The sequence below is a fragment of the Arabidopsis lyrata genome (genome assembly GCF_000004255.2).
Source record: "Arabidopsis lyrata subsp. lyrata unplaced genomic scaffold ARALYscaffold_1, whole genome shotgun sequence".
Taxonomy (NCBI): Eukaryota; Viridiplantae; Streptophyta; class Magnoliopsida; order Brassicales; family Brassicaceae; genus Arabidopsis; species Arabidopsis lyrata.
The window spans coordinates 9,792,754-9,817,998 of NW_003302555.1; the positions used below are offsets into that span (position 1 = coordinate 9,792,754).

The 25,245-nt window shown below is 37.2% G+C and overlaps 5 protein-coding genes, 2 long non-coding RNA genes, 1 other non-coding gene and 1 pseudogene across 9 annotated transcripts; 2 read left to right on the forward strand and 7 right to left on the reverse strand.

Annotated features, from left to right (window-relative positions):
• Positions 1-613: 613 nt before the first annotated feature.
• On the forward strand, positions 614-2,636 carry LOC9326570 (probable protein phosphatase 2C 9). The gene is made up of 6 exons (XM_021011982.1): positions 614-741; positions 838-954; positions 1,120-1,359; positions 1,461-1,737; positions 1,842-1,996; positions 2,104-2,636. The coding sequence occupies exons 2-6, from the start codon at positions 919-921 to the stop codon at positions 2,239-2,241; spliced, it is 846 nt and encodes a 281-aa protein (XP_020867641.1). The 5' UTR covers positions 614-741; positions 838-918; the 3' UTR covers positions 2,242-2,636.
• LOC110224796 lies at positions 2,416-4,094 on the reverse strand. The gene is made up of 2 exons (XR_002329290.1): positions 3,937-4,094; positions 2,416-3,797 (listed from the first exon to the last, which is right to left on the reverse strand). It is a non-coding gene; the product is annotated as an uncharacterized LOC110224796 (long non-coding RNA).
• A 460-nt stretch (positions 4,095-4,554) lies between these two features.
• LOC9326571 (14-3-3-like protein GF14 epsilon) lies at positions 4,555-7,327 on the reverse strand. The gene is made up of 7 exons (XM_002893171.2): positions 6,969-7,327; positions 6,139-6,445; positions 5,806-5,893; positions 5,590-5,699; positions 5,361-5,509; positions 4,954-4,991; positions 4,555-4,858 (listed from the first exon to the last, which is right to left on the reverse strand). The coding sequence occupies exons 1-7, from the start codon at positions 7,033-7,035 to the stop codon at positions 4,853-4,855; spliced, it is 765 nt and encodes a 254-aa protein (XP_002893217.2). The 5' UTR covers positions 7,036-7,327; the 3' UTR covers positions 4,555-4,852.
• A 92-nt stretch (positions 7,328-7,419) lies between these two features.
• LOC9329279 (methyl-CpG-binding domain-containing protein 8) lies at positions 7,420-9,694 on the reverse strand. Of its 2 annotated transcripts, XM_021011755.1 has the most exons (3): positions 9,102-9,408; positions 8,441-9,030; positions 7,420-8,052 (listed from the first exon to the last, which is right to left on the reverse strand). In XM_021011755.1, exons 1-3 carry the CDS (start codon positions 9,321-9,323, stop codon positions 7,626-7,628), a joined length of 1,239 nt encoding a protein of 412 aa, XP_020867414.1. In that variant the 5' UTR covers positions 9,324-9,408; the 3' UTR covers positions 7,420-7,625. The 2 variants fall into 2 exon arrangements, with proteins under 2 accessions (XP_020867414.1, XP_020867413.1); XM_021011754.1 differs by having other exon boundaries at positions 8,441-9,694.
• A 426-nt stretch (positions 9,695-10,120) lies between these two features.
• On the reverse strand, positions 10,121-10,205 carry TRNAM-CAU. The gene is given in 2 exon segments: positions 10,121-10,156; positions 10,168-10,205. It is a non-coding gene; the product is annotated as a tRNA-Met (tRNA).
• A 1,916-nt stretch (positions 10,206-12,121) lies between these two features.
• Positions 12,122-15,168, forward strand: LOC9329280 (RNA-binding protein 24). The gene is made up of 6 exons (XM_002890463.2): positions 12,122-12,522; positions 12,601-12,724; positions 13,113-13,230; positions 13,656-13,689; positions 13,986-14,292; positions 14,805-15,168. Exons 1-6 carry the CDS (start codon positions 12,337-12,339, stop codon positions 14,909-14,911), a joined length of 876 nt encoding a protein of 291 aa, XP_002890509.1. The 5' UTR covers positions 12,122-12,336; the 3' UTR covers positions 14,912-15,168.
• Positions 13,878-14,295, reverse strand: LOC110224764. Its single transcript, XR_002329267.1, has 2 exons — positions 14,214-14,295; positions 13,878-14,118 (listed from the first exon to the last, which is right to left on the reverse strand). It is a non-coding gene; the product is annotated as an uncharacterized LOC110224764 (long non-coding RNA).
• A 917-nt stretch (positions 15,169-16,085) lies between the features above and the next one.
• Positions 16,086-18,050, reverse strand: LOC9326572 (UDP-glycosyltransferase 85A7). Its single transcript, XM_002893173.2, has 2 exons — positions 17,276-18,050; positions 16,086-17,183 (listed from the first exon to the last, which is right to left on the reverse strand). The coding sequence occupies exons 1-2, from the start codon at positions 17,790-17,792 to the stop codon at positions 16,234-16,236; spliced, it is 1,467 nt and encodes a 488-aa protein (XP_002893219.1). The 5' UTR covers positions 17,793-18,050; the 3' UTR covers positions 16,086-16,233.
• A 67-nt stretch (positions 18,051-18,117) lies between these two features.
• LOC9329281 lies at positions 18,118-24,836 on the reverse strand (annotated as a pseudogene).
• Positions 24,837-25,245: the final 409 nt, after the last annotated feature.

Below are 25,245 nucleotides of genomic sequence, written 5' to 3' on the forward strand. Positions count from 1 at the left end.
AAACTACTGTATTTTTTAATAAATTAATTTATCCAAATATAATTTAGAGATTAAAATAAAATTTATATGAATTTTTTTTTCTATTTCGCACACTTTTGATGGAATAGTGAAAACGCATTAAAAAAAAAAAAAAATAGGGATTGTTAAGGAGATGACATAAATGTAACGGAAGAGGAAGTCAACATGCCAAATAGCTAAGACTTAAATTTTTAAATGGCAGCTTTTTTATTTTCTTTGACCAGATCACTCCTTTTGCTCCATCCCTTTCTCTCTCTCCTTTTCTTCCCCTAATTTCATTTACCTTCACCCTTTAATTCCCGAAATCTCTCACTTTTATCCCAAAATTTCTTTTGTTATATTTACACCCTCATTTTACTGTAATACAAGGCAACGTCTGTTAGAAATTTTTCACCGAAACAGAATTAAAATTTAAAGGTTAAGAAATTATTGTTACCCAAATTAAATAATCGACGTCAAGAGGAAGTATTATGGTCACAATCATAAGATTCAATAATATGAGGCGTAAAGTAAATATTTAATATTTACTAAGGATGCCAATGCAATATAAAAAAATAACAGAGCACTCATTTTATTTTTCTTTCAACTGAATATATAAAAAAAATTCGCGGAGGAAAAAGACATAAACGAAAAGAGAGCGAAGACTTTCGTCGCAGAGACTTTGTGGATTTATCGTTGAGTACCTCAAAAAAATTGAAACCAAATTAGGGTTTTTATTTCCAGGTAAAAATCTCCCCCTCTTCTTATCATCATCTCCAAGCTCCTCAATGAAGATTTTGCCTTTTTTTCCGAGGTTTTGATTTTGCTTTTTTTTTGCAGATTGTTTTGTTTATTTGAATAAATCTGCGCAAGTTTGAATTAGGTTGCAAAAATCGAAGAAAATATCTTCGATTCAAAAAAATGGGAAAATTTTGTTGCTTCACTTCCGCTTCTGAGGTAAAGATTTCTGTTCTAGTGATGATGATTTTCAATATATCATCGAATTTGTGGCTATATAATTTCGTTTTTGTTTTTTTCAATGTTATGAGATGAAATAATTTGTCTTAGAAGTGAAGATCTGAGAGCTTTGTGTTAAATTTTTCTTATTGGGGTGTGGTTTAGGTTGTGGGAGGACAATCATCATCTCGATCAGGTAAAGGAAGAAGTGATGAAGGGATGATCAAGTATGGCTTTAGTCTAGTGAAAGGGAAAGCTAACCATCCCATGGAAGATTATCATGTTGCTAACTTCATCAACATCCAAGACCATGAATTGGGGCTTTTTGCTATTTATGATGGTCATATGGGTGATAGTGTCCCTGCTTACTTGCAGAAACGCCTCTTCTCCAATATCCTTAAGGAGGTAAAAACCAATCTTTGCTTGGGTTCTGTAACATGGGATTATTATAAGTGATTATAGTCCTTCCTTATTCACTAATTATATGGTTGATTGTTTTTATTCAGGGAGAGTTCTGGGTTGATCCTCGAAGGTCTATTGCAAAAGCTTATGAGAAGACGGACCAGGCGATTTTATCAAATAGTTCTGACTTGGGTCGTGGTGGGTCTACAGCTGTGACTGCTATATTGATTAATGGGAGAAAGTTGTGGATAGCCAATGTTGGGGATTCACGAGCAGTTCTTTCTCACGGTGGCACAATAACGCAGATGAGTACAGATCATGAGCCTCGTACTGAAAGGTCGAGCATTGAAGATAGAGGTGGATTTGTATCCAATCTACCAGGTAAAGAACTGATTTTATACAGTGTGGCTTTAATCATTGTTTTGTTCAGTTGATTATATCGAATGATTGTTGATAAGGATGCTGTGGTTGTGATCTATTAACAGGTGATGTTCCTCGGGTGAATGGTCAATTAGCTGTGTCTCGTGCCTTTGGAGATAAGGGACTTAAGACACACCTGAGTTCAGAACCTGACATAAAAGAAGCCACTGTAGATAGCCAGACAGATGTTCTTCTCTTGGCCAGTGATGGCATTTGGAAGGTAATGGCACATTCTCTGTATATTATTACAATAGAAGATCGATTCTGCTCTCGGTTAACCAAGTGTTATGAGACCATTTTTTCTGATTACTGAAATGATGTTAACAGGTAATGACAAATGAAGAGGCAATGGAGATAGCTAGAAGAGTGAAAGATCCACAGAAAGCAGCAAAGGAATTAACAGCTGAAGCATTGAGAAGAGAGAGTAAAGACGACATATCTTGTGTCGTAGTCCGATTCAGATGACAAACTCTGAAGGGGGATGGATCATTTACGAGGAGACGGTTCCTAATATAATAAACCAGCATTTTCAATCAAAGATTCATCAGGACAAAAAAGCTTGTTTTTCACAGGATTCGACTCAGATGATTCTGGTCCGGTCGATTTGTGATAGCTGCTTCTTGCTATAGCTTATGCGCGTTCGTTGTGTAAATTGTGTGTTTTTAAAGACGACAAGAATATGAACAAGAAAAAAAGGGAGAAATGGAGTTGGTGGGTGGTGATGGGGGATTTGTGTTATTATAATTGGTTGATTTGTTATATTTAATCATCGAGATATAAATATTAGGATGTTTTTAAATTATGTGAAAGTACTTTTGGATTAGGTTTGCATATATATGTTTTAACCAAAGTATTTGTCATTTGTATGATGAGATTTACATTGCCAAACAAAAGTTATCTTTATCATTGTTGTAGGTAAATGTCATTATCCTACAAAGGATTAAAAATTAGGATGGATCAGGTTACTACAATTTATATTTAATTTCAACAATGCTTCTGATTGTAGATGGATGACAAAATGATTTAGAAGTTGTACCAAAGCAATTCTCGAGGTTTCTTCTTCATAGATTCATTTGACTATAAAAAGAAAGAATGAAGAAACGTCGGTGACAAGCAACCAGCATAAGAAGTTTGACGTTATGCATTGTTGTTAAAGATCTGGAAACACCAACAAGATTACATAAATTAAAGTTACACACTCAGGATGCATCAAGAGTCGTTTCTCTTCTCGCAGAGGATTCAAGATTCAGTTCTGCGATGATTAAGTAATTCCCTTGGCAATGCCAAAATGAAAAAATAATCTTGGAGTAGCTTTAAAAAAAGTTGAGTGTAAGCTTTGGAAGAGAAACAAGAAACTAGTATGCTAATGGTTTGTATGTTCCCAAGCATCAACATATTCAATCAAAGTTTAGGCTCTTAACAATTCAAGAACTAACAAGATTTCACAAAAAGGCTCCATTTTGATTCCAAAGAAAACTACTGTACCTATCATCAGAGATTCAGATAGGGAAATAAAAAGATAACCTCCTTCTTGTGTGATGTCTGAAGTCCACATGTTGACATTGTCTCTTTGTAGCAGAATTATAAGAGTACTGTGTCCTTGTCTGCTTCAATCATCGCTGACTTTGTCAAATTTTTTAATTGCAACATCGAACGCTTTCTTAGCCAATTGGTACAACACACACAGTTTCAGACTGTAAGAAAGTAACAACACCACACCGATTTCATTAAATGATCATATGTATGTAAGCAAAGTAACCTTTCAGGAAATTCCAATGCATAGTCAAGTATAACTGGAAGTGGTTGTCTCAAACCAGTCTCTGCAGCAGTAACAGCAAACCTACAATGCCATTACCAATACACAAAACATATTTTTCAGTATTTTTCCGAGCTCACATATAAAGAGGGAAGGCACAAAACATTATCAAAGGACCTTATATGCTTCAAGAGACTGATCTTTAGCTTCCTTGCATGGAGAGCCAGAACTGAACTCTGCCAAATAAGGAAGATACTCTCCTTTCCTACATAGAAAATACATAAAAGTAAAGCCAGAACCATCAAAACAAAAAAAAAGAAAGTAAAAGTACATGCATGGTACATTTACTTAAGATCATACATTGTAGCAAAAAAAAAGGACAGATAAAAAAAAGAAGCACTCACATATATTGTAGAAAAAAACAGAAGACTCCACAGTGGTAGACGATGGAATGAGGTGCTTATCGATGACGGACAAAATGTCATTACAAATTTTGGCACGCTCATCAAATCTGTTTTTGAAGGTTTCAGGTTGATTTGGCAAAGATAGTTACCATGATCCTCTGTTTATTAGTCAAAGTGTCAAACCTTCTCAATATTGAATTTATCGATTGATGTGTGAAATATTAATTATTTGGACATAAGAAAAATGATTAAAGAAAACACAAAATCTCTTGAGGGAAGTAGTCAATTGGTGACAACAATGATTTTTTTTTAAGAAGTTGACAAAAAGAGGCAACCATCGTGGAACAGACATCTTTTGGCCGATGTAGCACTATTTTAAAGATGTCTGTTTCTATAAGGATTGGTTCACAATTTGATTTACATGTTTTTAGACTTTGAAGGCTCTCGATTGGTTTAAACACAATCGGTGTTATGTGCGACAGGTGTAACATCCACAAAATGAGAAGTTGAAACATTGGGATATCATTTCGTAGGCTCTTGAATTCAGACTTTCATGACATTTGCAATAGAGTTATTAGAGAAGTTAGAATAAAGCTTCGTCAGTTTTTAGTTTTGATATTGAAACGATAATACTCCTAATATTCCGATAAAACAAAACCCAAATCATGCCTGGTGGCTCAATTCAACAACAAAGCAAAGAAGCAAACTAAGCGTAAAAACAGACTCCAACCACATCATAAGAGTGTTGAAGATACAGTCTTGTGTTCTGGAAAGAGTTCAAGATTCTGGAAACATCATCAAGAAAGACATAAATTAAAATTACACATCCGAGAGTAACGACACTTACTGTCTTCCACTTCAAGATTCAGGATGCAGCAAGAGTCGTTTCTCTTCTCACATAGTAGGGATCCAGGATTTAGTTCTGCAATGATTCAGTTATTCCATGAGTGTCTAATTGTCAATGCAAATGGAAAATCATTAAGTAGCATAGCTTGTAACAAAACTGGCTTTTCATACCTCTTCTTGAGGCTCATCAGCACCTTTGGATCGCTCATCTAAGAAGGAAAAAGAAAAAAAGTTGAGTGAAAAAGCTTTTGAAGAGAAACAAGAAATTAGTATGCTACTGTTCTCTGCTACAAACATATAACTTCTACAAAAATTAGCTAGAATCAAACTACTATGCGTTTTCTATTTCGTAGACGCTTTCAAAACTAAAATGAAAGGTCTACAAAGCCATAAATGTATAAAGGATGGTTAAATTCAAATCTAGACAGATGGTTAATGTTACCAGTTCCTAAGCATCAACATATCAACACTTTTACTCAAAGTTGAGGCTCTTAGCAGTTCAATAACGAACAAGATTTACAAAAGGCAACTATTTGATCATTAGAGGAAGATAGGGAAACAAAAGAAAACAAGATTACCTCCTTCCTCATTGAGGTCTGAAGTCCACAAGGTGAGATTGTCTCTAAGTAGCTGCATAATAAGAGTGCTGTCCTTGTATGATTCCTCGTTGAGGCTGTCAAGTTCAGCAATTGCATCATCGAATGCTTGCTTAGCCAATTGGCATGCGCTGTACAACACATAGTTTCAGACTGTCAGAAAGTGACCATCAATTCCACTATTATGTTCAATCCAAAATACAAAACAAACCTTTCGGGAGAGTTCAAGATCTCATAGTAGAAAACTGAAAAGTTCAATGCCAAGCCAAGTCTAACTGGATGTGTGGGTGCCAAACCAGTCTCTGCAGCAGCAACAGCAGCCTACATTGCCAGTACGAAAATGCAAGACTTGCGTTAGGTTATTTCGAGCTCACATATAAGAGGGAAGGCACAAAAATAAGAAAAGAAATAAACATGATCAAAGGACCTTATATGCTTCAAGAGACTGATCTGCAGCTTCCTTGCGTTCAGTACCAGAACTGAACTCTGCCAGATAGCGATAGTAATCTCCTTTCCTACGTAGAAAGAACAAACACATAAAGCCAAATCAGTGAAACAAATAGGGGCAAAAAAATTTCATGGATCATCATCATTTTAGGAAGAAACATAAGTAAGAGTGGTAGCTATGTAAGAGCTTAAACATTTAATTTCAGTCAACTGAATATGATCTCAACTTAAATCAATTATACATTAACTTAAGGTCATACCACATTTGTGATGAAAAAGTGGACAGAGTATAAAGAAGCATAAGATGACTCACATTTTGTAGAAAAAGACAGTAGACTCCACAGCGTTAGATGATGGAATGAGATGCTTATCGATGACGGACAAGATGTCATTACAAACTTTGGCAAGCTCATCTTCAACCCTCTTTCGATAAGTCTTAAGCCTCTTAACATTTTCCTCATTTCCCTTGGACTCTTCCTTCTGCTCAATGGAGGATAGTATTCTCCATGAAGCTCTCCTTGCACCAATCACATTCTTGTACCCCACAGATACAAGATTTCTCTCCTCCACAGTTAGCTCCACATCAAGCTGAGCAACTTTCTTCATCGCCTCAACCATTTCTGCAACAACAATTTCAAAGAATTTGGGTATTAAAGACAGTAAAAAGAAAACATGGACCAATCTAACTACGCAACATAAATCACACAAAAAAAGAAAAGTAGAAATCTTTTTTCATTCTTCTGCATCAAACTTTAAAATATCCAAAACCAAAAGCAAAGATGATTTCTTACAGAGAGTGAAAAACATAGATCTATTTCATTTTCATACTAGCCACCTTTGTAAAAGCTAAGAGATTCCACAAAAGTATATATCAACATAAGATCACAGTACCTAAAGAACATCAAACAAGAAATTACTTAAAGGTCTCATCAAAATCTCTAAATCCAGATCAAGTAACAGCCCAGAAACACACAAATCCGTAAAAGGGCTACAAAGAAAATCTATGGAAATGTAAAAACAAATCTAGTTTGACCCAAAAACATTCATATATTCATTCGATCGGAGAAACAAAAAGATCGGATTTTTCAGAAACATGAACAAATCATTTTTCCAAAACAGAGATCCAGAAATCGAAAAAATTACCATCGTATCTTTCGGTTTGCTCTGAGAGCTTAGCCAAGTAAACCTGCTTTTCCCTCTCATTCTCCATAGCTTTTTTTTTTCTTCTTCTTCTTCTCTTTCTCTGTCTCTCTCAAGTCTGAATCAAAAAAATGGATGCTTTGATTTGATTGATTTCGAGATTAGTAGTAACCCTAGGATCCTCTCATGGTGACCATATATTGGCCGTTGGATCTACTTTTTTTAGTCAACAAAACTTAAGTCTTAGAAATTATAAAGTAGCCTCGAAGGTTTTTTCTTTACGCAGAAAGAACCTAAAACTAATAGTTGTTGTCTGTTAAACCCCATCTAATTTGGCCAGTCGATAACGTAAAAGGTTAACGACGCTGCCGTGATAAAGACATGTCCTCTTGTCCAATATTTTAAGGGTTTGTTCTTTTCTTTATAACAATACAAAATCCAAATCAAACATAGATTGAAACTCAATGAATTTTTTCTTCTTATCTTTAAGAAAAAAATTGGTTTCTGCTAATTGTTTTGTACATGGACCTTTTCAAATTCTATATCGTGTAGTTAGCTAAAAACATGCTTTAGTTTGTGCATGAAACATAAAATCTGAACTAGAATGAGAAAACATTTTGTTCCAGGTAAAGGAACTGGTCACTGAACTCAGTGGATTTGTCAGTTGAAATACTGTTGAAGCTCATCAGTCGGCATCGACATGGCTTTCGATAGAGCTGCCAAATTCTCCATGTTACCATCTCTTTTCTTCGTATGGTCGTGGTCGTCTCCATTCAGAAAATCAGCATTATCATCTTTCTCCACCAGACTGGTTTTCACTCCATCTGCTTCATCACCATTCGCTTCCTCAAACACCTCACTGCCGGTTCTTCCACTCTCAAGGTACTGCATTTTTTCAGAGTCCGGAACAGGCAAGTCCATGGAATTAGAGTTACCTAGTGAAGAATCGTTAGCTGTTACTGGCTGTTGTCCTAGAGTCTTGTTATCAGATTGCAAGTAATAGTGTCGGTTCTTGCTCGGGGACTCAAGGATAGATCGCAGATATGTGGAGACTTCTTTGCAGGTTTCAAACTGTTGCCCATCAGGGCTATATAATCAAAAAGAAAAAGAGAAAAATTTAGATTCAAGAACTAAAAGTGATAACAGCAGCTAGAATCCTGGAACGGCAAATAATACATACACAAACTAACGATAAGCAATTTCAGTAGCAGCCCTTAATTATTGTAAACATGTTTTTATCATGTTCAAGAAGATAGAGAGAGCAAACAAGAGGGACAATCAAAAGTCTAGCAGCAGAAACTAAAACACCATCATATACCAAATCCTATTCATGAATCCACAAAACTATATCTCCAATGGTACAAAGTGTTAGTTACTATTCTTTGCTATAACCAATTCCACAGCCAAATACCAGGTCTATCTAATAATCCAACTAGAAACAAAACCAGTGAAGAAGAAGACTAACATTATTATACCTTATGTATCTGCGACAAGCCAGCAACAAACTGCTACCTTTCTTTTTTATGTAGAGCATAAGTTTCCATCCTCTGGGCAAGTATCCTCCATAATCACAAGCTCTCACAACTTTCTTCTTCTTCCCTATATTCACCCATTCACCATTAAGTTGTTCCAAAAAAACTAAAATCTCTTCCTTTGTCTTCAACCCAACAGTGATCCTCCTCAGCTCCTCTTCATATGGATCCTCTGAAACACTAGCCAATGCAGAAAGATCCACAATTGCACCTTCTCTGTTCTCCAATTTCACTAACTCTTCCTTATCCAATGCAGAAGAATTCACAATTGCACTGTCTCTGTTCTCTAAGTTCATTATCTCTTCCTTATTCTTCGGAGGACGACCTCTCTTTCTCTTCACTGAATTTGAATCCATGGAGATTCCTGAACTACCAAATCTACTCTCTATTCCCAAATTGCTACTAGTTTTATCTACAAACACATACGCAGATGCTTCACCTGTTAAATCCAAAACCTCCGTATCTTCCTCGCTAGGGTTCCGAATCTTCCTCGGTCGTCCTCGCTTCCTCTTGATTTCATTCCCAGAGGTTCCCTGAATCAGAACGTTCTGAACCGAATCAAGATTCGGTCTCTGATAAACATAGCTGTTATAATGGATCTGACCTTCGTTTTCCTCGACTTCTTCCTCTCCTTCGTCTTCTTCCTCTTTACTCTGAATCGAATCGACATTGAACAGAGATCTGAGAAGCGGCGCGACTTGCGTTTGTTCTTCAATGGAAGAATCGTCTCTTTGACGTTGCGGCGAAGGAGGTTTCTCCGTTGGTTGAGGGTGACGCGCAAGGCGGAGACGGAGAAATGTCTGTTTCCGGCTCCCAGCGGACTCATTGAAGACGGAGCGATCGATCTTTGGTGTCAAATCGTCGTCTCCACCGGCGGAAGTAGCGAGAGACGCTGAAGAAGATGGAGATAGAGAAGAACAGTGAGAGAGAGCGCGAAGTTCTGACTGGGATAAGAGACGCATATCGATTAACGGCAAAGATTCGGCTGATAAACGGTTATCAGCACCATCGTGGAAGTTGTGGTGGTTGTTTCCGAGGTCACCGTTGTCCATGGAGGTTGCCGCCGTGAACACGTCAGACGCAAACGGCGGAATCAAAAAGACGGTTTCAAAAAGATGCAAATTCCGATAACTTCAGTCTACCTTCGCTTTTGCTTTTTTAATTCTCGATTAGACTCTGCTCTTTTCTTTTCGGTTCGGTTTTATAGAATTTTCAATTAAACCGGTTAATACCAATTTATTTCAATGAATTGAGCTCATTTTTAGTGAAATTAACCTCTCTCATGATTGTCGAATTGTGAATTGATTTGCAAGGTTAATGTAATCTTGCCGGTTCAAGAAAAGTAACTGATTGCATGTAATCTAGAACATGATCAGTGCAATCGCCAAATAAGAAACGTGTCGACGATTGTAGAACATAGAAATAGTAAATGGGCCTATAATGGGTCATATAGGGTTTGGTTCTTGACCAACAAAATCACAAAATATCCCATAAATCATCATTTGCTTCGGCCTTTGTGACGCAGCTAAGCATCAATAACGTTTCTGTCTCACGTATCAAGTAGTAACAAATACTGAAATTGGGCCTAACATGGGTTTTCTGAAAAAGGAAAAAAAAAATGATTGGGGTGAGAGAGGCTCGAACTCTCGACCTCAGGATTACTCAGTAGCTATGAGACCTACGCGCTAACCAACTGCGCCACCACCCCTTTGTTTTAAATAGCTAACTATACTTTTTTAATACTCAAATATTACTAGTTGTTCAATTTACTTTGACCATCTTTTTGTTACCTTGTTGTCAAATGCTGAAGTTTTCAGAAGATTGAAAATGTTTCTTGTGGGCTTTCTAATCATGACCAAATTTGTTTTTGTGTAAGAGAGAGAGAGAGAGAGGGACAGCTAAATAAGATTAGATAATGGAGAGAGAGAAGAATAACAGAAGGAGAGATACACGTGGAGGGATCTGCCAGTTCACGGATTCTCTTCTGTTTCTTCTTTGAACTCCAACTCCAGTTGTGTATCCTTTTTTGCCATGCTGGCAAAATTTGGCCCAACCTTTCTCTTTTTTTCTTATACTTATTTTCATGTAATTTTCTCTTAAATATGTCCATAATTCACATTACTTTAAAAAAAAAACAGTTTTAGTAGACCAATGAAAACGTAAATATACTTTTTTTGGTCAACTACACATATGTTGCTCAATACATAATTGCATACTAGGAGTGAAATAGATGATCATTACATAGTGGGGTTTAATAATATTATTTTGCTTAGAGATAAAAAGGAGGGATGGTCGTTATTTGGTGGATGCATGCGTGCGGGGGACTATGTAAAAGCTGTTTCTGTGCTCATTTCATGTGATCTTCTCAATTCTTTTGCTCTCCACTTTCACATATTTAGATAACCCTTTACAACTACATTTACATATACATGTCTAAAACCCTTATTTAACTCTTTTTACTATGTTTACATGAACGTTATGAACGCATATATATTTCTTCATATGTTATATATCTCCCAATAAACTCCATATAATTTCAACATAGTTATTTACCTACTTTTGTGGTATAAAATAATAGTTTTGTGTGTGTGTGTAGATGATAAGTTTTAGCTTTCGGTTAATAGTCTTTTTTTTGTTTGCTTAATTGATAAATAAAATTACCTAATCATGAATTAAAACGTCGTTGCGTAGATTCTCTAACTTCATATCATAAGTAATTCACCCTTCGAATTCAAGTGGACATAATTATACAATCACATCAAAACGATCAAAATATGTATGTAGTTGATTCATATCAAACTCTCCATTCAATTTTACGCTTTGTACTAAGTAAAACAATTGAATATGTATTTCTATTATTTTTTTATAGCTAGCTACTCATATGTATATAGCTATATATTGCCGTCTTTTAATAGTCTAATATACAATAGTCAATTTTGTAAACGAGGGATGAGAAATCTCTACAGTGAAATATACTCATTCTATCTTTTCACCAATTTATTACTTTTTATGGCTTGGTGGATATAACAATGGACTTCCACTATAATCATTAAAGTCACAAGAAATCCGATTAGCATAATCATCCTTATCTAATCTTTGATATACACTGTACTAATTACTTTACATTTGGTTAGGAATAACTAAGAAAAAGAATTATCTCCAATAGGGTTTCTGATCTTACTCTTAATTTCAGTATTTTAAATATTTCTCGTTGATTTTGAAATTGTGAAGTAAAATCCTGATTTCAAACAACTTATGTGATTAGTAAAAACTCTGTATCAACTCGGAATAATACCATAATGAGTTTACAGATAATCATCTACCATAATCACTATATTAGTAGAAAAACATTGAAGAAGGTATTTTAATGGAGGGGGAAAAAGTTGTGGAAGAGCTATAATGTTAAAACCTGGCAAGTTTTAGCCAGCGAAGACATACTCAGTGCTTGCCTTGTCACTCCTCTTACAAAACCCCAAAGAAAATCTAATTCCTTCTTACATTAACTTACCAAGTCTCTCTCTCTCTCTCTCTCTCTCTCTCTCTCTCTATATATATATATCTATATATATAAGTGTAGGGTCAGAGGCTAAAACGGTACCGTTTAAGAGTTTCAATTTGCAACCAAAAAAATTAAGAGAGGAAAATGAAAAAGTCGTTTCTTTGGCATTTGACGATATAAAGAAGCTAACTTTCCCTCATTTACAATCTTTTCTTCTTTTCTTTCTTGGCTGATGTTTTAATTAGACAGACCCCATTTTCATATATTCATTCATTAAATTTATTCAATCCATTTTTGTTATCGGTGTATATCATCACAACCATCATCATCACAATCATATATGTCTAATACAAGCTATTACCGATCACCGTTCGGAGACACGACCCACACCAAAGTGTTCGTTGGAGGTTTAGCATGGGAGACTCCGACCGATGAAATGCGCCGTTACTTCGATCAGTTCGGAGAGATTCTTGAAGCCGTCATCATTACCGATAAGACCACCGGAAAATCTAAAGGCTATGGTTTTGTAAGTTCTTTTCTCCCGTTATCTCCCACCATTTTAAGGATTCTCAAGGTTTGACACGTCATCATCTCCGTGGTCCAGGTCACGTTTCGAGAGTCGGATTCAGCGACGAGAGCTGTCGCTGATCCGAATCCGGTGATCGATGGACGAAAGGCGAATTGCAATATTGCGTCTTTTGGACGGCCCCGACCATCGACGCCTCGAGGTTGGTTAACTCAATTCATTTTTCTTTGAAATGTGAACTTTAATGATCTTCTCATTGATCTACTTACTTTTTTAAAAAAATTTATCCATTTGGCTGTATTATTTGATGGGACTAATCCATATATTAATGTTTTGAGGAAATGATAAAACCGAATACGATGATGAATAATATTTTTTATTTTTGTTTTCAAACGTATTTTTATCCCAAAAAAAAACTTTTTGTCTTTAATTGGAGTTATTAGTCAATTTTTCTATCTTCATAATTTTTTCTAGGAATTTCTATGATATGTATACAAGGAAAAATGCTACATTGTTCAAGAATGTTGTTAGCAATGTAATAATATATATTTTATATATAAACTTTTTTATTACTCTTTGATGGTGTATAGGACGAGGACAAGGAGGAAGCCCGAGTCAATATCAAGGCGGAGGACAATCAAGCTACACCGGAATGGCTGCTCCGGTGCAGCAGGCTGCGACTGCCCAGCTCATGTATCCGTCATACGGGTACGTACGCTGAATGATTTAAAGAGAAAAAATAATGCATGGTTTTGTTTTATTTAATACCAAAGTGTGTAAAGAAATTTATAAATTTTGCTTAGACAATGAAATGGTCCAATGTGATAGAAATGGTAAGAGACAGAAGATGATATTTAATGCTTCAATTTGCGCAAGTTGGAGTCAGCCTGTAAATATCATATTCAAAATATAAATACTTATAGACTATAGCTAGTTGTCATATAAAAGGTATATCTATATCATGAAGATTAGCCGGACCAACATTGCAATAGAACAATAATGAAATATGTCATGTATGTCTCGGTGAAATTTGCATGCACTAAATTTGTCTAGGTAAGATAATTAGGTTTTTTTGTATTTTGGTGGATATATAGACTAATTGGTTTAGCATCATTAAATTCTTTTGTTTTCAGGTACACCTACAATTCTGAATATGGGTACCACCAAGTTAGTCTCCCTCTCCCTCTCCATATGACATACATATATATACAATTACAAACATGCAATTGTATATTAGTATAGACATCTACTAGGAAAATGTCGTATCCTTCTAGCGTCTGTGAATGTTGGAATTAGTAGTACCTAGCTATAAAACTTCATTGGACTGGTAAAATGTGTAGGGAATTCTATATTAATGAGGTAGAAGAAATAGAGTGAATCATAAAATAATGCACTCAGAGATTATCATTAATTATTGTGTTCAGGTTGGTAATATATTAATAAAACATATAAGTTACATGCAGGCCCTATACAACGCACAGCTCCAACAGGCACAATACTATCAACAGCAAATGTACGGAGGAGGAGGAGGAGCAACATCACCATCATCATCCAACATCATGCCTTCCCCTTATTACTACCTTCAAGCTCCAAGCCCTAGACCATATCCTCATCATCAACAACAACATTATCAGTATCATCATCATCATCAGCAACAACAACAACAACGTTTACCTTCTGCTTCTTCTTACCTAATTTACCCATCCAATGTTGAGGCTCCTACGTCCTCTAATGCCCCTACTTCCCAAGGGCCACTATCTTCTTCCACTGGTAAGTCTTATAACCACCATGCATGTCCATTGTACAAATTGCAATTCATCATCATAACAAGATTCACAAACACCAAGTACTAAACAAGTTTTGTAAGCTAAACAAGAGCAAGTGAGAATGAATTATATAGTACGAAAGATTAAATGGAATACCAAAAAGAGTGAATGATTGGGCACATGGGATATATATAATTGCGTCATGTCCATGTGAACTGAGCTGTCTGTTTTTTTTTTTTCCTCACATCTGTCTATCCTCCATCATGGGTCATGCATGTTTATATATGTGTATGTAAATTTCATAAACCAATAGTGTTTGCATGTGAGTTCTGTCACCTTTTTATATTATTGATTCTCAAGATCTAGTCACACAACTCACAAGGGACCACTCTCTATTTAACCAATTATCCAAACTTATTTGTAGAGGGGCCACCAAACAAATAACTTATATGTGTGGATTGACTATATATTTTTGTTAAAAAAAGGTTTTACGTTATGGATCTTTTTTCTCTTCAGAATCACACGCACCACAACAAGTATCAGAAGAAGGTGGAGAATTCGATCCAGCGGATGCACCTGAAAGTACAACCACGAACACCAGAGACTTAACGTCGTCTTCATGATCAACTGCCTCAATTTGTACAATCTTGACATTTTTTTTTACATTCTCTTTCTCGTCATCCAACCCAAAAAGAAAGCTAATTCGTTTATATTTTCTCAACCACATTCATGACTTAACATGACTGCCAAAATAAAGATGGCTCTATCTATCGACTTTTGTCATGTTTTTTTTCTTCTTCTTCTTCCTAACGGAATAATATAATATGTCGACTTTGATATTCTTTCTATTATTTTAGAATAAATTCGACTATTCTTTTAATCTTCCATTGTACTTCTACGTTAAGAAAAAAAAAACTCAATTTGTGAAAAATGATAACCCACGTGACGTTTTATGGCTGATTAATTTTCCAAGCTATTCAGCTTATATTTTTTTGCTTACTTATTAAAACCAATTTTTGTACATAAACAAAACTAATTGATGAATTTGAACCCACTCAACCAAAAAAGTAACAACGTTAAGCTTTTTTTTTTTGTTTTTATCAACTTAACTAGCTGACTATTATATACTCTTTACCGGTTAGATCATAAATCTAAACAAAAAAAAGGGTTTAATTTAGATCTGTTTTCGAATTTATGTACAATATTGAACTATTAGAAGTAATGCTTAATGTGATTGATGATTAAAACAAAACTATTAATTTTACGTTTATATTCAGAATACTCCATAAGATTCTTGATTAAAATAGACTATTTTAACGTATTTTGTTTTCCCAATATCTCCTTTTTAAGCATGGTTATAAACTTATAAGTTATACAATATTTGTTACTACATAAGTCATTAATAGCACCAGCCTCCCAAGAAAAGACATGTATTTCACAGACAATTGTTCCCGAGTGACAAACTTTTCCATAGGAGAGAATGGGCCGTACCTAACATATTGGGCATGTCTATATTGGCCACGCTGATTCTGACTTAAAAGGACCTTTTTACCTAACGTCTCAAAATAAGACGACCCCGTTGCGTCCTCCGGCAAGAGCTGACTTCTCATTCGCCAATTGGTCGGCAAGGTACGAACAAAAGATGAATATAGGGTCTCTTCCACAGGAAATGTGTTCTTTTCAAGATATGAATACAACATTTGTTTCTGTAATACATATTAGCAAAGACCTAGTTGAAGTTTATATTACTGGTGTGGTTGTATCACTATTTTGGTATTAAAAAAAAAAAAAAAAAACTTATGATGCTAAAGTTATTCTATAGCAATTTACACTGGATACAAACAGACAATAAAACGAGAAACTCATCTATAGGATGGTCTAGGGTCAACCACTTAATTATATGATCACATAATAATTGTAATTAACTACCGCATTAATTAGACTTTTAACTTTTAAGATTTCTTAACAAAACTTTATTTATAAGCGTCTCAAAATTCATGACCGACGAACCAAGTTTATGCTTCGTCGCTTCCTCGGCCAATCGCTGCCACTCTTCCGCCTTTTCTCTCAGTTTTTTTCCCTTCTCTCCATCCATAAGCTCTCTAACCACCGTCTCGACCTCCTCTCTCTTCACATCTCTACCGATCTCTATACCCACTCCCCACTCATCACAACAAAACTTACAATTCGTCGGTTGTTCCGAAAAACACGGCCAACATATCATTTGAACACCACCGGAGAGACTCTCCAACGTTGAATTCCACCCGCAATGTGTCAAGAACCCTCCGATCGTCGGATGAGAAAGAACTTTCTCCTGAGGACACCAACTCACTAACATTCTCCTGTCTATTGTCTCCGTTAAACACTCAGGCGGAAGAACCACCATCGCCTCTCCGACCACTAAATTAGGTCGGATAACCCACAAAAACTCTTTCCCACTTGCCGCCAAACCCCAAGCAAACTCTTCAAGTTGTTTTGCACTCATCACCGTTATGCATCCAAAGTTAACAAAAAGAACGCTATTTGGAGTTTTAGTATCGAGCCAATCCAAACATTCTGTCTCCTCTCTCCACAAATTTAATCCCATCCGTCCTATTTCACTAGCTTCATCGATTTCCTCCTTCACAAGGAGATGAAGCGGTCCAATCGAATAAACCGGAGGTAGAGTAGATTGCATAGACTGGATAACATCATGCTCGAGTTCATCAAACGTGTTGAGAATGATAGCACCGGCCCGTTTGGATCGCTCGACCTCTCGAATGAGGAAATTTAGCATTATGTTGTCAGGATTTGTGGTACGGATGTAGCTAGGGATGTCCTTTAACCTAAGATTCTTCATCGATGGTATCCAATCTACAACTGTGTCTAGATGCTCTTTAGACATGTAACTTTCATCTGTCCAATACAAAATTTATTATTAGACATGTAAGTATAAATGCATTAATTAAAAATGTTTTACTTTTAACTATATATGATTATATTAGTACCTTTAAAAGGAGATAGACCCTTCTCGATGAAAAGATAAAAGTGTAGAAAAGTCATGAAACCACAAGCACTATTGGTCCAAAAAATAATCTCTGGGACACCGAGCTCCTCCGCTGCGTCAAGAGTAAAACTCATCACACCGTCCGATACAATACAGCTCACTGGAGGAACATCATCTCTATCGTTGATCCGCAGGAGAAGCTCCTTGAACGGAGCGAGACAGTATTTCTCAATGGACACGCAAACGGTAGGAGTATGCTGCGTCCTATCGCCATCAGTTTCCGGTAGGCCGTCAGGGATGGACTCGAACCGGAATGACCGTAGCCCGTCGAGCGCGTTGGGGCCACGGGACCGTAGGAGACGGTTGTGGTTGTAGACGGTGTTGACGAAGGTGACATAAAAGCCTTTAGCGTAAAGAAGTTTAGCCACTTTCAGCATCGGATTGATGTGGCCTTGAGCCGGGTAAGGCACGCAAACTACGTGTGGTTTTATGGCGTTAAGAACAACATGAGATTCCATTTTCTTGCTCTCTTTTGCCGAGAAAAAATGAAAGTGGATTTGTACATGGTGCGTTCCCACCAGGACCGACCGGATAGCCGATAGGGTTTATCAAAAAAAAAACAAAAAAAATTGATAGGCTTATAAGGACTTCGTTTTAGAAAAATAATTGACAATGAGTTGGTGAGACCTTATGATTCTCGCACGTGGGAATTAACGAAAGATATGTGTCACATGCGAAGATCTCGAGGCCGAATTTTTGTATTTATGTGTGAAATTTATAAGCTTAGCAAAAGTAATATTGGTTTATCTTTTACAACAGATTTTGTATATACATTCAACAACGGATGAACGATTTTCTTATTCATTGGTTGACGCAATTTTACATTTTGGTGCAAAATCACAAAACAATTCCACAATTTCGACGTAAATTGTGATTCCCCTAGCTACCTAAACTTATGAGCATGTAGGTTATCACCACAGACGATTGAAAATTCTGAAAACAAATACTCGTCCAGAGTTATATGTATAACATTTTTATATAAACCATCTTCTATATTAAAAATAACAGTCTCCTTGTAGTCTCTAGTCTCTACTCCCTTAAAAGAACCTTGCTCACAACCGTCTCAAAATTCAGAAACGAGGAACCATGCTTATGCTCCGTCGCTTCATTCGCCAAGCGCCGCCACTCTACCGCCTTCTCTCTCATTTTCTTTCCCTTCTCTCCATCCATGAGCTCTCTAACCACCGTCTCGACCTCCTCCCTCTTAACATCTCCACCAATCTCGATACCAACTCCCCACTCATCACAACAGAACTTACAATTTGTCTGCTGCTCCGCAAAAAACGGCCAACATATCATGGGAACACCACCGGCAATACTTTCGAGTGTGGAGTTCCACCCGCAATGCGTCAAGAATCCTCCAACCATTGGGTGGGAAAGGACTTTTTCCTGGGGACACCAACTCACCAGCATTCCTCGGTCTGCCGTCTCCGTTAAAAACTCTGACAGAATCACGATCGTCTCTCCTGCAACTAAATCCGGCCGGATCACCCATAAAAACTCTTTTCCACTTGCTGCCAAACCCCAAGCAAACTCAACAAGCTGTTTTGCACTCATCACCGTTATGCATCCAAAATTAACAAACACGACGCTGTTTGGAGTTGTCTTACTGTCCAACCAATCCAAACATTCTGTCTCTTCTTTCCACAAATTTAATCCCATCCGTCCTATTTCACTAACCTCATCAATTTCATTGTTCACTAAGAGATGAAGCGGTCCTATCGAATAAACCGGAGGTAAAAAAAGAGATTGCATAGATTGTATAAGATCATGATCGAGATCATCGAACGTATTGAGAATGATAGCACTTGCGCGTTTCGATTGCTCCACCTCTCGAATGACGAAATTGAGCATTATGTCGTCAGGATTAGTGGTACGGATGAAGCTTGGGATGTCCTTTAGCCTAAGATTCTTCATTGAAGGTATCCAATCTATAACTATATCTAGATGCTCCTTAGACATGTAACTTTCATCTGTCAAATCCACCATCAATATAAGTAATCTATTGGACACTACACGACTTTGCTAGTGTTATAAATTGGTTAATCAAGAACTAGCTAGAATGGGTTATTGGCCCAAAGATAGTTAAATTGGCCAATGCATTATTAAGGGATATTTTCTCTTTCAACTATGTAAATTTAAATCAATAATTTATTTTAAAAAAAGAAAACAATTAGTTACCTTTAAACGGAGATAAACCTTTCTCGATGAAGAGATAAAAGTGTAGAAAAGTCATGAAACCACAAGCACTGTTGTTGATAAGCTTGAAGAGTAACTTGAGCTTGAAGTTACTAAAATAAAGGAAGAGATAATATTGGGAATATTTAGGAGTTATCTAGATATTGTTTAGGAGATATCTAAACTTAGTCCTAGTTTGATTTGGAGTTATCAAATCAAGTCTCTATATAAGAGTTGCCAATGGTGTGGTTAACCTTATGAGTTTTAAGAGAGATTGAGAGAACTTTAAGTTTTGAGAGAGTTTCTTAAAGTAATAAAAGAAAGAAGTCTTTTATAATCTTGCAATCTCAAGTGTTTAAATCAATATTTGGTATCAGAGCAACATTGATTTAAGCACCGGAGACATCACAAAAGAGTTTAAACAACGAAGCTGTGTTCTTATACGTGTTTGTGTGAATCCATACCATGGGCGATATAATACCAGCAACGGACAAAATAAAGGAGGTCAGCATGGCCTCCATACAATGTCCAATGCTCAACAATATCAACTACACCGTATGGGCGATGCGTATAAAGGCAGCTCTCAAAGTTCATAAAGTGTGGGAGACTATTGATCCTGGATCAAACGACGAGGAGAAGAACAACATAGGAAAAGCTCTCCTCTTCCAGTCCATACCAGAATCAATGGTCCTTCAAGTCGGAGAACTTAATAATGCAAAAGCTGTTTGGGACGCAATCAAGGCTAGGCATCTAGGAGCAGATCGTGTGAAAGAAGCTAGGCTTCAAACTTTGATGGCTTACTTTGAAAAACTGAAGATGAAAGACGGTGAGGCAATTGACGATTATGCCGGGAAACTTTCAGAGTTAGCTACCAAATCCGCAACCTTAGGGGAAAAGATTGAGGAATCAAAACTCGTTAAAAAGTTTCTTCAAAGCTTACCAAGAAAGAGATTCATACAGATTACAGCTTCTCTTGAACAAGTCCTTGATCTCAAAACCACCAGCTTTGAGGACATAGTTGGAAGGCTGAAAGTATATGAAGAAAGGACAAAAGAAGATGAAGAAGAACAATCAAACGACCAAGGTAAGCTCATGTATGCTAGCTCTGAGGGACAATCTTATCAAGGAAACAATGGTTATGGTAGAGGCAGAGGACGTTTTTACCAACGTGGAAGAGGACGTGGCCGCTACGGTAACCAACAGAGAGACACATCAAAGATAGTATGTTACCGCTGCGACAAGATTGGACATTATGCATCAAGCTGTCCTGATAGGTTACTCAAACTTCAAGAAGTCCAAGAAACTGATGAGAATGATACTCAAGAAGCAGAGAATCTAATGATGCATGAAGTTGTGTATCTAAATGAGAAAAATGTGAAACCTAGAAATTTTGAAACTTCACAAGATGGAAACAACGTCTGGTACTTAGATAATGGGGCTAGCAATCACATGTCAGGAAACCGCGCTTATTTCTCCAAGATTGATGAAACAGTGACAGGGAAGGTAAGATTTGGTGATGATTCGCGAATAGACATCAAAGGCAAGGGATCAGTTCTATTCATTAGTAAGAACAGAGAAAGAAAGGTCTTGGCAGATGTATACTTCATTCCGGAACTGAAAAGCAATATCATTAGCCTTGGCCAAGCAACAGAGGCAGGTTGTGACATGCGAATGCGAGAGGATTATTTGACAGTACATGATCGGGAAGGAAGATTGCTTGTAAAAGCAAGGAGATCAATAAATCGCTTGTACAAGGTACTAATGGAAATTGAACCCGTGAAGTGTTTACAAACAGAGGAGCTAAGTGAAGCAACAATTTGGCACGCTAGGCTGGGACACATTGGCATAGAAACGATGAAGACCATGATGAATAAAGGACTTGTAAGTGGTATGCCAATGATGACAATTCAGAAAGAAACATGTGCCTCTTGTTTGCTGGGAAAGCAAGTAAGGCGTGTTTTTCCTCAAGCAACTTCATATCGAGCAACCAACAAACTTGAGCTCATACACGGAGACCTTTGCGGACCCATCACGCCACCTACAGCTGCACATAAGAGGTACATTTTCGTTTTAATTGACGACTATTCCCGTTACATGTGGTCCATACTCTTAAAAGAAAAGAGTGAAGTTTTTGAAAAATTCAAAAAATTCAAAGCATTGGTTGAACAAGAGACTGGTACACACATCAAGACATTCAGAACCGATAGAGGTGGAGAGTTTATGTCTCAAGAATTCCAATCATTCTGCGACAACACAGGGATACAAAGACATCTAACAGCTCCGTATACTCCTCAACAAAACGGAGTCGTCGAAAGGAGAAACAGAACGTTAATGGAAATGACTAGGAGTATCTTGAAACACATGAGTATACCAAATTACTTGTGGGGAGAAGCAGTGAGACATGCCACATATGTGATAAATAGAGTGGGAACAAGGACATTAGCTACACAAACTCCATACGAAGTGTTCAAAGGAAGAAAACCAAACATCGAGCATCTGCGGGTATTTGGGTGTATAGGCTATACAAAAACAGAAACACAACACCAAAAGAAGCTTGACGATCGATCACGCGTACTAGTTCACTTGGGGACAGAGCCTGGCTCGAAAGCCTATCGTCTATTGGATCCAACAACTCGCAAAATAACGGTGAGCAGAGATGTGATTTTTGATGAAAATAAAAAGTGGAGATGGAACGGTTTAGGAGGAGAAGCAGAGGACAGTCCTGGTATGTTCAAGCTCAGTCTCGGAAGTTTCGGAAACAATGGCTTAAGAGAAGAAAATGAAAAAGCCACGGAAGACAGAGTTGAGGCAGAAACAGAGGAACAGAGCAACGATGACGATCAGGGTCTGTTGGAAGAAGAAGATACCTCTCTTAGAGAGACAGAACGTGTTGTGGAGCAAGTTCAGCCTCCTATTCAACCCATTTTAAGGGCGTCACAGAGACAGGTCGTAAAGCCAAAATACTTGGAAGATTATGTGTTGTTAGCTAGCATTGAGTGTGAACGTCTCTTGATGGTTTTAAATGATGAACCGTGGCATTTTAATGAAGCCAAGGAATTAAAAGAGTGGAGAGAGGCTTGTGAAGAAGAAATCTCATCAATTACTAAGAACAAAACTTGGAACCTAGTTGATCTTCCCGTTGGAGTTAAGCCAATTGGACTAAAGTGGGTCTTTAAAATCAAGAGAAACTCCGATGGTAGCATAAATAAATTCAAGGCAATGCTTGTGGCCAAAGGCTATGTTCAGAGACATGGAGTTGACTATGATGAAGTATTTGCCCCTGTTGCACGCATCGAGACAATCCGATTCATCATAGCCCTAGCAGCCTCTAATGGATGGCAAGTTCACCATCTTGATGTAAAGACCGCTTTCTTGCACGGTGAACTAAAAGAAACAGTCTATGTCTCTCAACCAGAAGGATTTATAACTAAAGGAAGTGAAGAAAAAGTTTACAAGTTGAACAAAGCTCTTTATGGGTTGAAACAAGCACCGAGGGCTTGGAACAACAAGTTAAATGAAATTCTTAAGGAGTTGAAGTTTGTCAAGTGCTCAAAAGAACCGTCTCTTTATCGCAAGCAAGACAGCAAGCATCTTCTCATTGTAGCTGTTTACGTCGATGACTTGTTGGTAACAGGCTCGGATTTGAACTTGATACTAGATTTCAAGAAAGGAATGGCCACTAAGTTTGAAATGAGTGATTTAGGACTGTTATCTTACTATCTTGGCATCGAAGTTACTCAACATGATGGTGGCATAATTTTGAAACAAGAAAGATATGCGGGAAAAATATTGGGAGAAACCAAGATGGAAGAATGCAATGCAGTTCATATACCAATGGACTCAGGACTGAAACTGTCTAAGGCACAAATAGAAAAGGCTATTGATGAGAAGGAATATCGGAGAAGCATAGGATGTCTACGATACTTACTCCATACACGTCCGGATCTCTCATACTCTGTTGGTGTACTTAGTAGATACATGCATGAGCCAAAAGAATCACATGGTGCAGCATTAAAACAAGTCCTTAGGTATCTCAAAGGAACACAAAGCTATGGTCTCTTTTTTGCTCGTGGAACCAAGTCAGGACTTGTTGGATATAGCGACAGCAGCCATAATGTGGACGAAGACGACGGCAAAAGCACAACCGGACACATCTTCTATCTCGATGAATATCCCATCACTTGGTGTACACAAAAGCAAGAGACAGTGGCATTGTCTTCATGTGAAGCCGAATTCATGGCAGCAACCGAAGGAGCTAAACAAGCAATTTGGCTTCAAGAGCTTCTTAGTGAAGTTGTTGGTGAATCATGCGAAAAGGTAAAGCTATTGATTGACAATAAATCTGCTATAGCTCTCGCCAAAAACCCGGTGTTTCACGGACGTAGCAAGCACATTCATAAGAGATACCACTTCATACGTGAATGTGTCGAGAATGAGCAAGTGGAAGTGGAACACGTTCCCGGAGAGGAACAAAAGGCGGACATTTTGACGAAAGCTCTCGGGAGGGTTAAGTTCAAGGAAATGCGAGATCTTGTTGGAGTTCAAGAAGTGTCAAAGATTGACTTCAAGCTTAAGGGGGAGAATGTTGATAAGCTTGAAGAGTAACTTGAGCTTGAAGTTACTAAAATAAAGGAAGAGATAATATTGGGAATATTTAGGAGTTATCTAGATATTGTTTAGGAGATATCTAAACTTAGTCCTAGTTTGATTTGGAGTTATCAAATCAAGTCTCTATATAAGAGTTGCCAATGGTGTGGTTAACCTTATGAGTTTTAAGAGAGATTGAGAGAACTTTAAGTTTTGAGAGAGTTTCTTAAAGTAATAAAAGAAAGAAGTCTTTTATAATCTTGCAATCTCAAGTGTTTAAATCAATAACTGTTTGTCCAGAAAATAACCTCTGGAACACCGAGCTCCTCTGCTGCGTCAAGAGTAAAGCTCATCACACCGTCCGATACAATACAACTCACCGGAGGAACATCATCTCTATTGTTGATCCGCCGAAGTAGTTCTTTGAACGGAGCGAGACAGTTCTTTTCCGTGGACACACAAAGGGCGGGGATATCTTGCGTCTTATCTCCATCCGTCTCCGGTAGACCATCAGGGATCGACTCGAATCAGAACGAAGGAAGGCCGTCAAGTGCGTTGGGCCCACGGGACCGGAGGAGACGGTTGTGGTTATAGACGGTGTTGACGATGGTGACGTGGAAGCCTCTGGCGTGGAGGAGTTTAGCCACTTTCAGCATCGGGTTGATGTGGCCTTGAGCCGGGTGAGGCACGCAAACTACGTGTGGTTTTTGTGTGCTACGGAGGGCAGGAGATGCCATTTTTTTTTTCTAAACTTCAGCAAGAAAAAGATAGTGATGGAAGTGGACACGACTCGATAGTCGGTAGGCGTTTATATATATGTACAGGATGTTAAAGATAATGAGAGGCCACAACATTGTCTATTTCATTATATGTACTTGTTAATAATTTTATTCCATTTAAAGGTGTATTTTTATTTTTATCAATTACTAGCTCTGTCTATTTCATTTGAATAAAATACCTATCATAACTCTACCTGTATTTATCATAAAAAGAAAATAATCAAATAATTAATCATTTATTAGTATAAAGACAACTAAGGAAAACAACTATTATTTTCCGAAACAGTAAATTTTAAACCATTACATAAATTTATATTAAATAAAACATTTTTATCAAAACAAAATTTAATACAAAATACAGAAAGTA

Coding starts and splice junctions, on each gene's coding strand:
- LOC9326570 (XM_021011982.1), top strand. CDS start 919: ATGGGAAAATTTTGTTGCTTCACTTCCGCTTCTGAG. Junction 1,360..1,460: donor TCTCCAATATCCTTAAGGAG/GTAAAAACCAAT, acceptor GTTTTTATTCAG/GGAGAGTTCTGGGTTGATCC. Junction 1,738..1,841: donor ATTTGTATCCAATCTACCAG/GTAAAGAACTGA, acceptor ATCTATTAACAG/GTGATGTTCCTCGGGTGAAT.
- LOC9326571 (XM_002893171.2), bottom strand. CDS start 7,035: ATGGAGAATGAGAGGGAAAAGCAGGTTTACTTGGCTAAGCTCTCAGAG. Junction 5,894..6,138: donor ACTGTCTTTTTCTACAAAAT/GTGAGTCATCTT, acceptor CTTTCTACGTAG/GAAAGGAGATTACTATCGCT. Junction 4,992..5,360: donor AGACCTCAATGAGGAAGGAG/GTAATCTTGTTT, acceptor TTTCCTTCTTAG/ATGAGCGATCCAAAGGTGCT.
- LOC9329279 (XM_021011754.1), bottom strand. CDS start 9,549: ATGGACAACGGTGACCTCGGAAACAACCACCACAACTTCCACGATGGT. Junction 8,053..8,440: donor GCTTGTCGCAGATACATAAG/GTATAATAATGT, acceptor TTGATTATATAG/CCCTGATGGGCAACAGTTTG.
- LOC9329280 (XM_002890463.2), top strand. CDS start 12,337: ATGTCTAATACAAGCTATTACCGATCACCGTTCGGAGACACGACCCAC. Junction 12,725..13,112: donor CCGACCATCGACGCCTCGAG/GTTGGTTAACTC, acceptor GATGGTGTATAG/GACGAGGACAAGGAGGAAGC. Junction 13,690..13,985: donor CTGAATATGGGTACCACCAA/GTTAGTCTCCCT, acceptor AGTTACATGCAG/GCCCTATACAACGCACAGCT.
- LOC9326572 (XM_002893173.2), bottom strand. CDS start 17,792: ATGGAATCTCATGTTGTTCTTAACGCCATAAAACCACACGTAGTTTGC. Junction 17,184..17,275: donor GGGTCTATCTCCTTTTAAAG/GTACTAATATAA, acceptor TGTATTGGACAG/ATGAAAGTTACATGTCTAAA.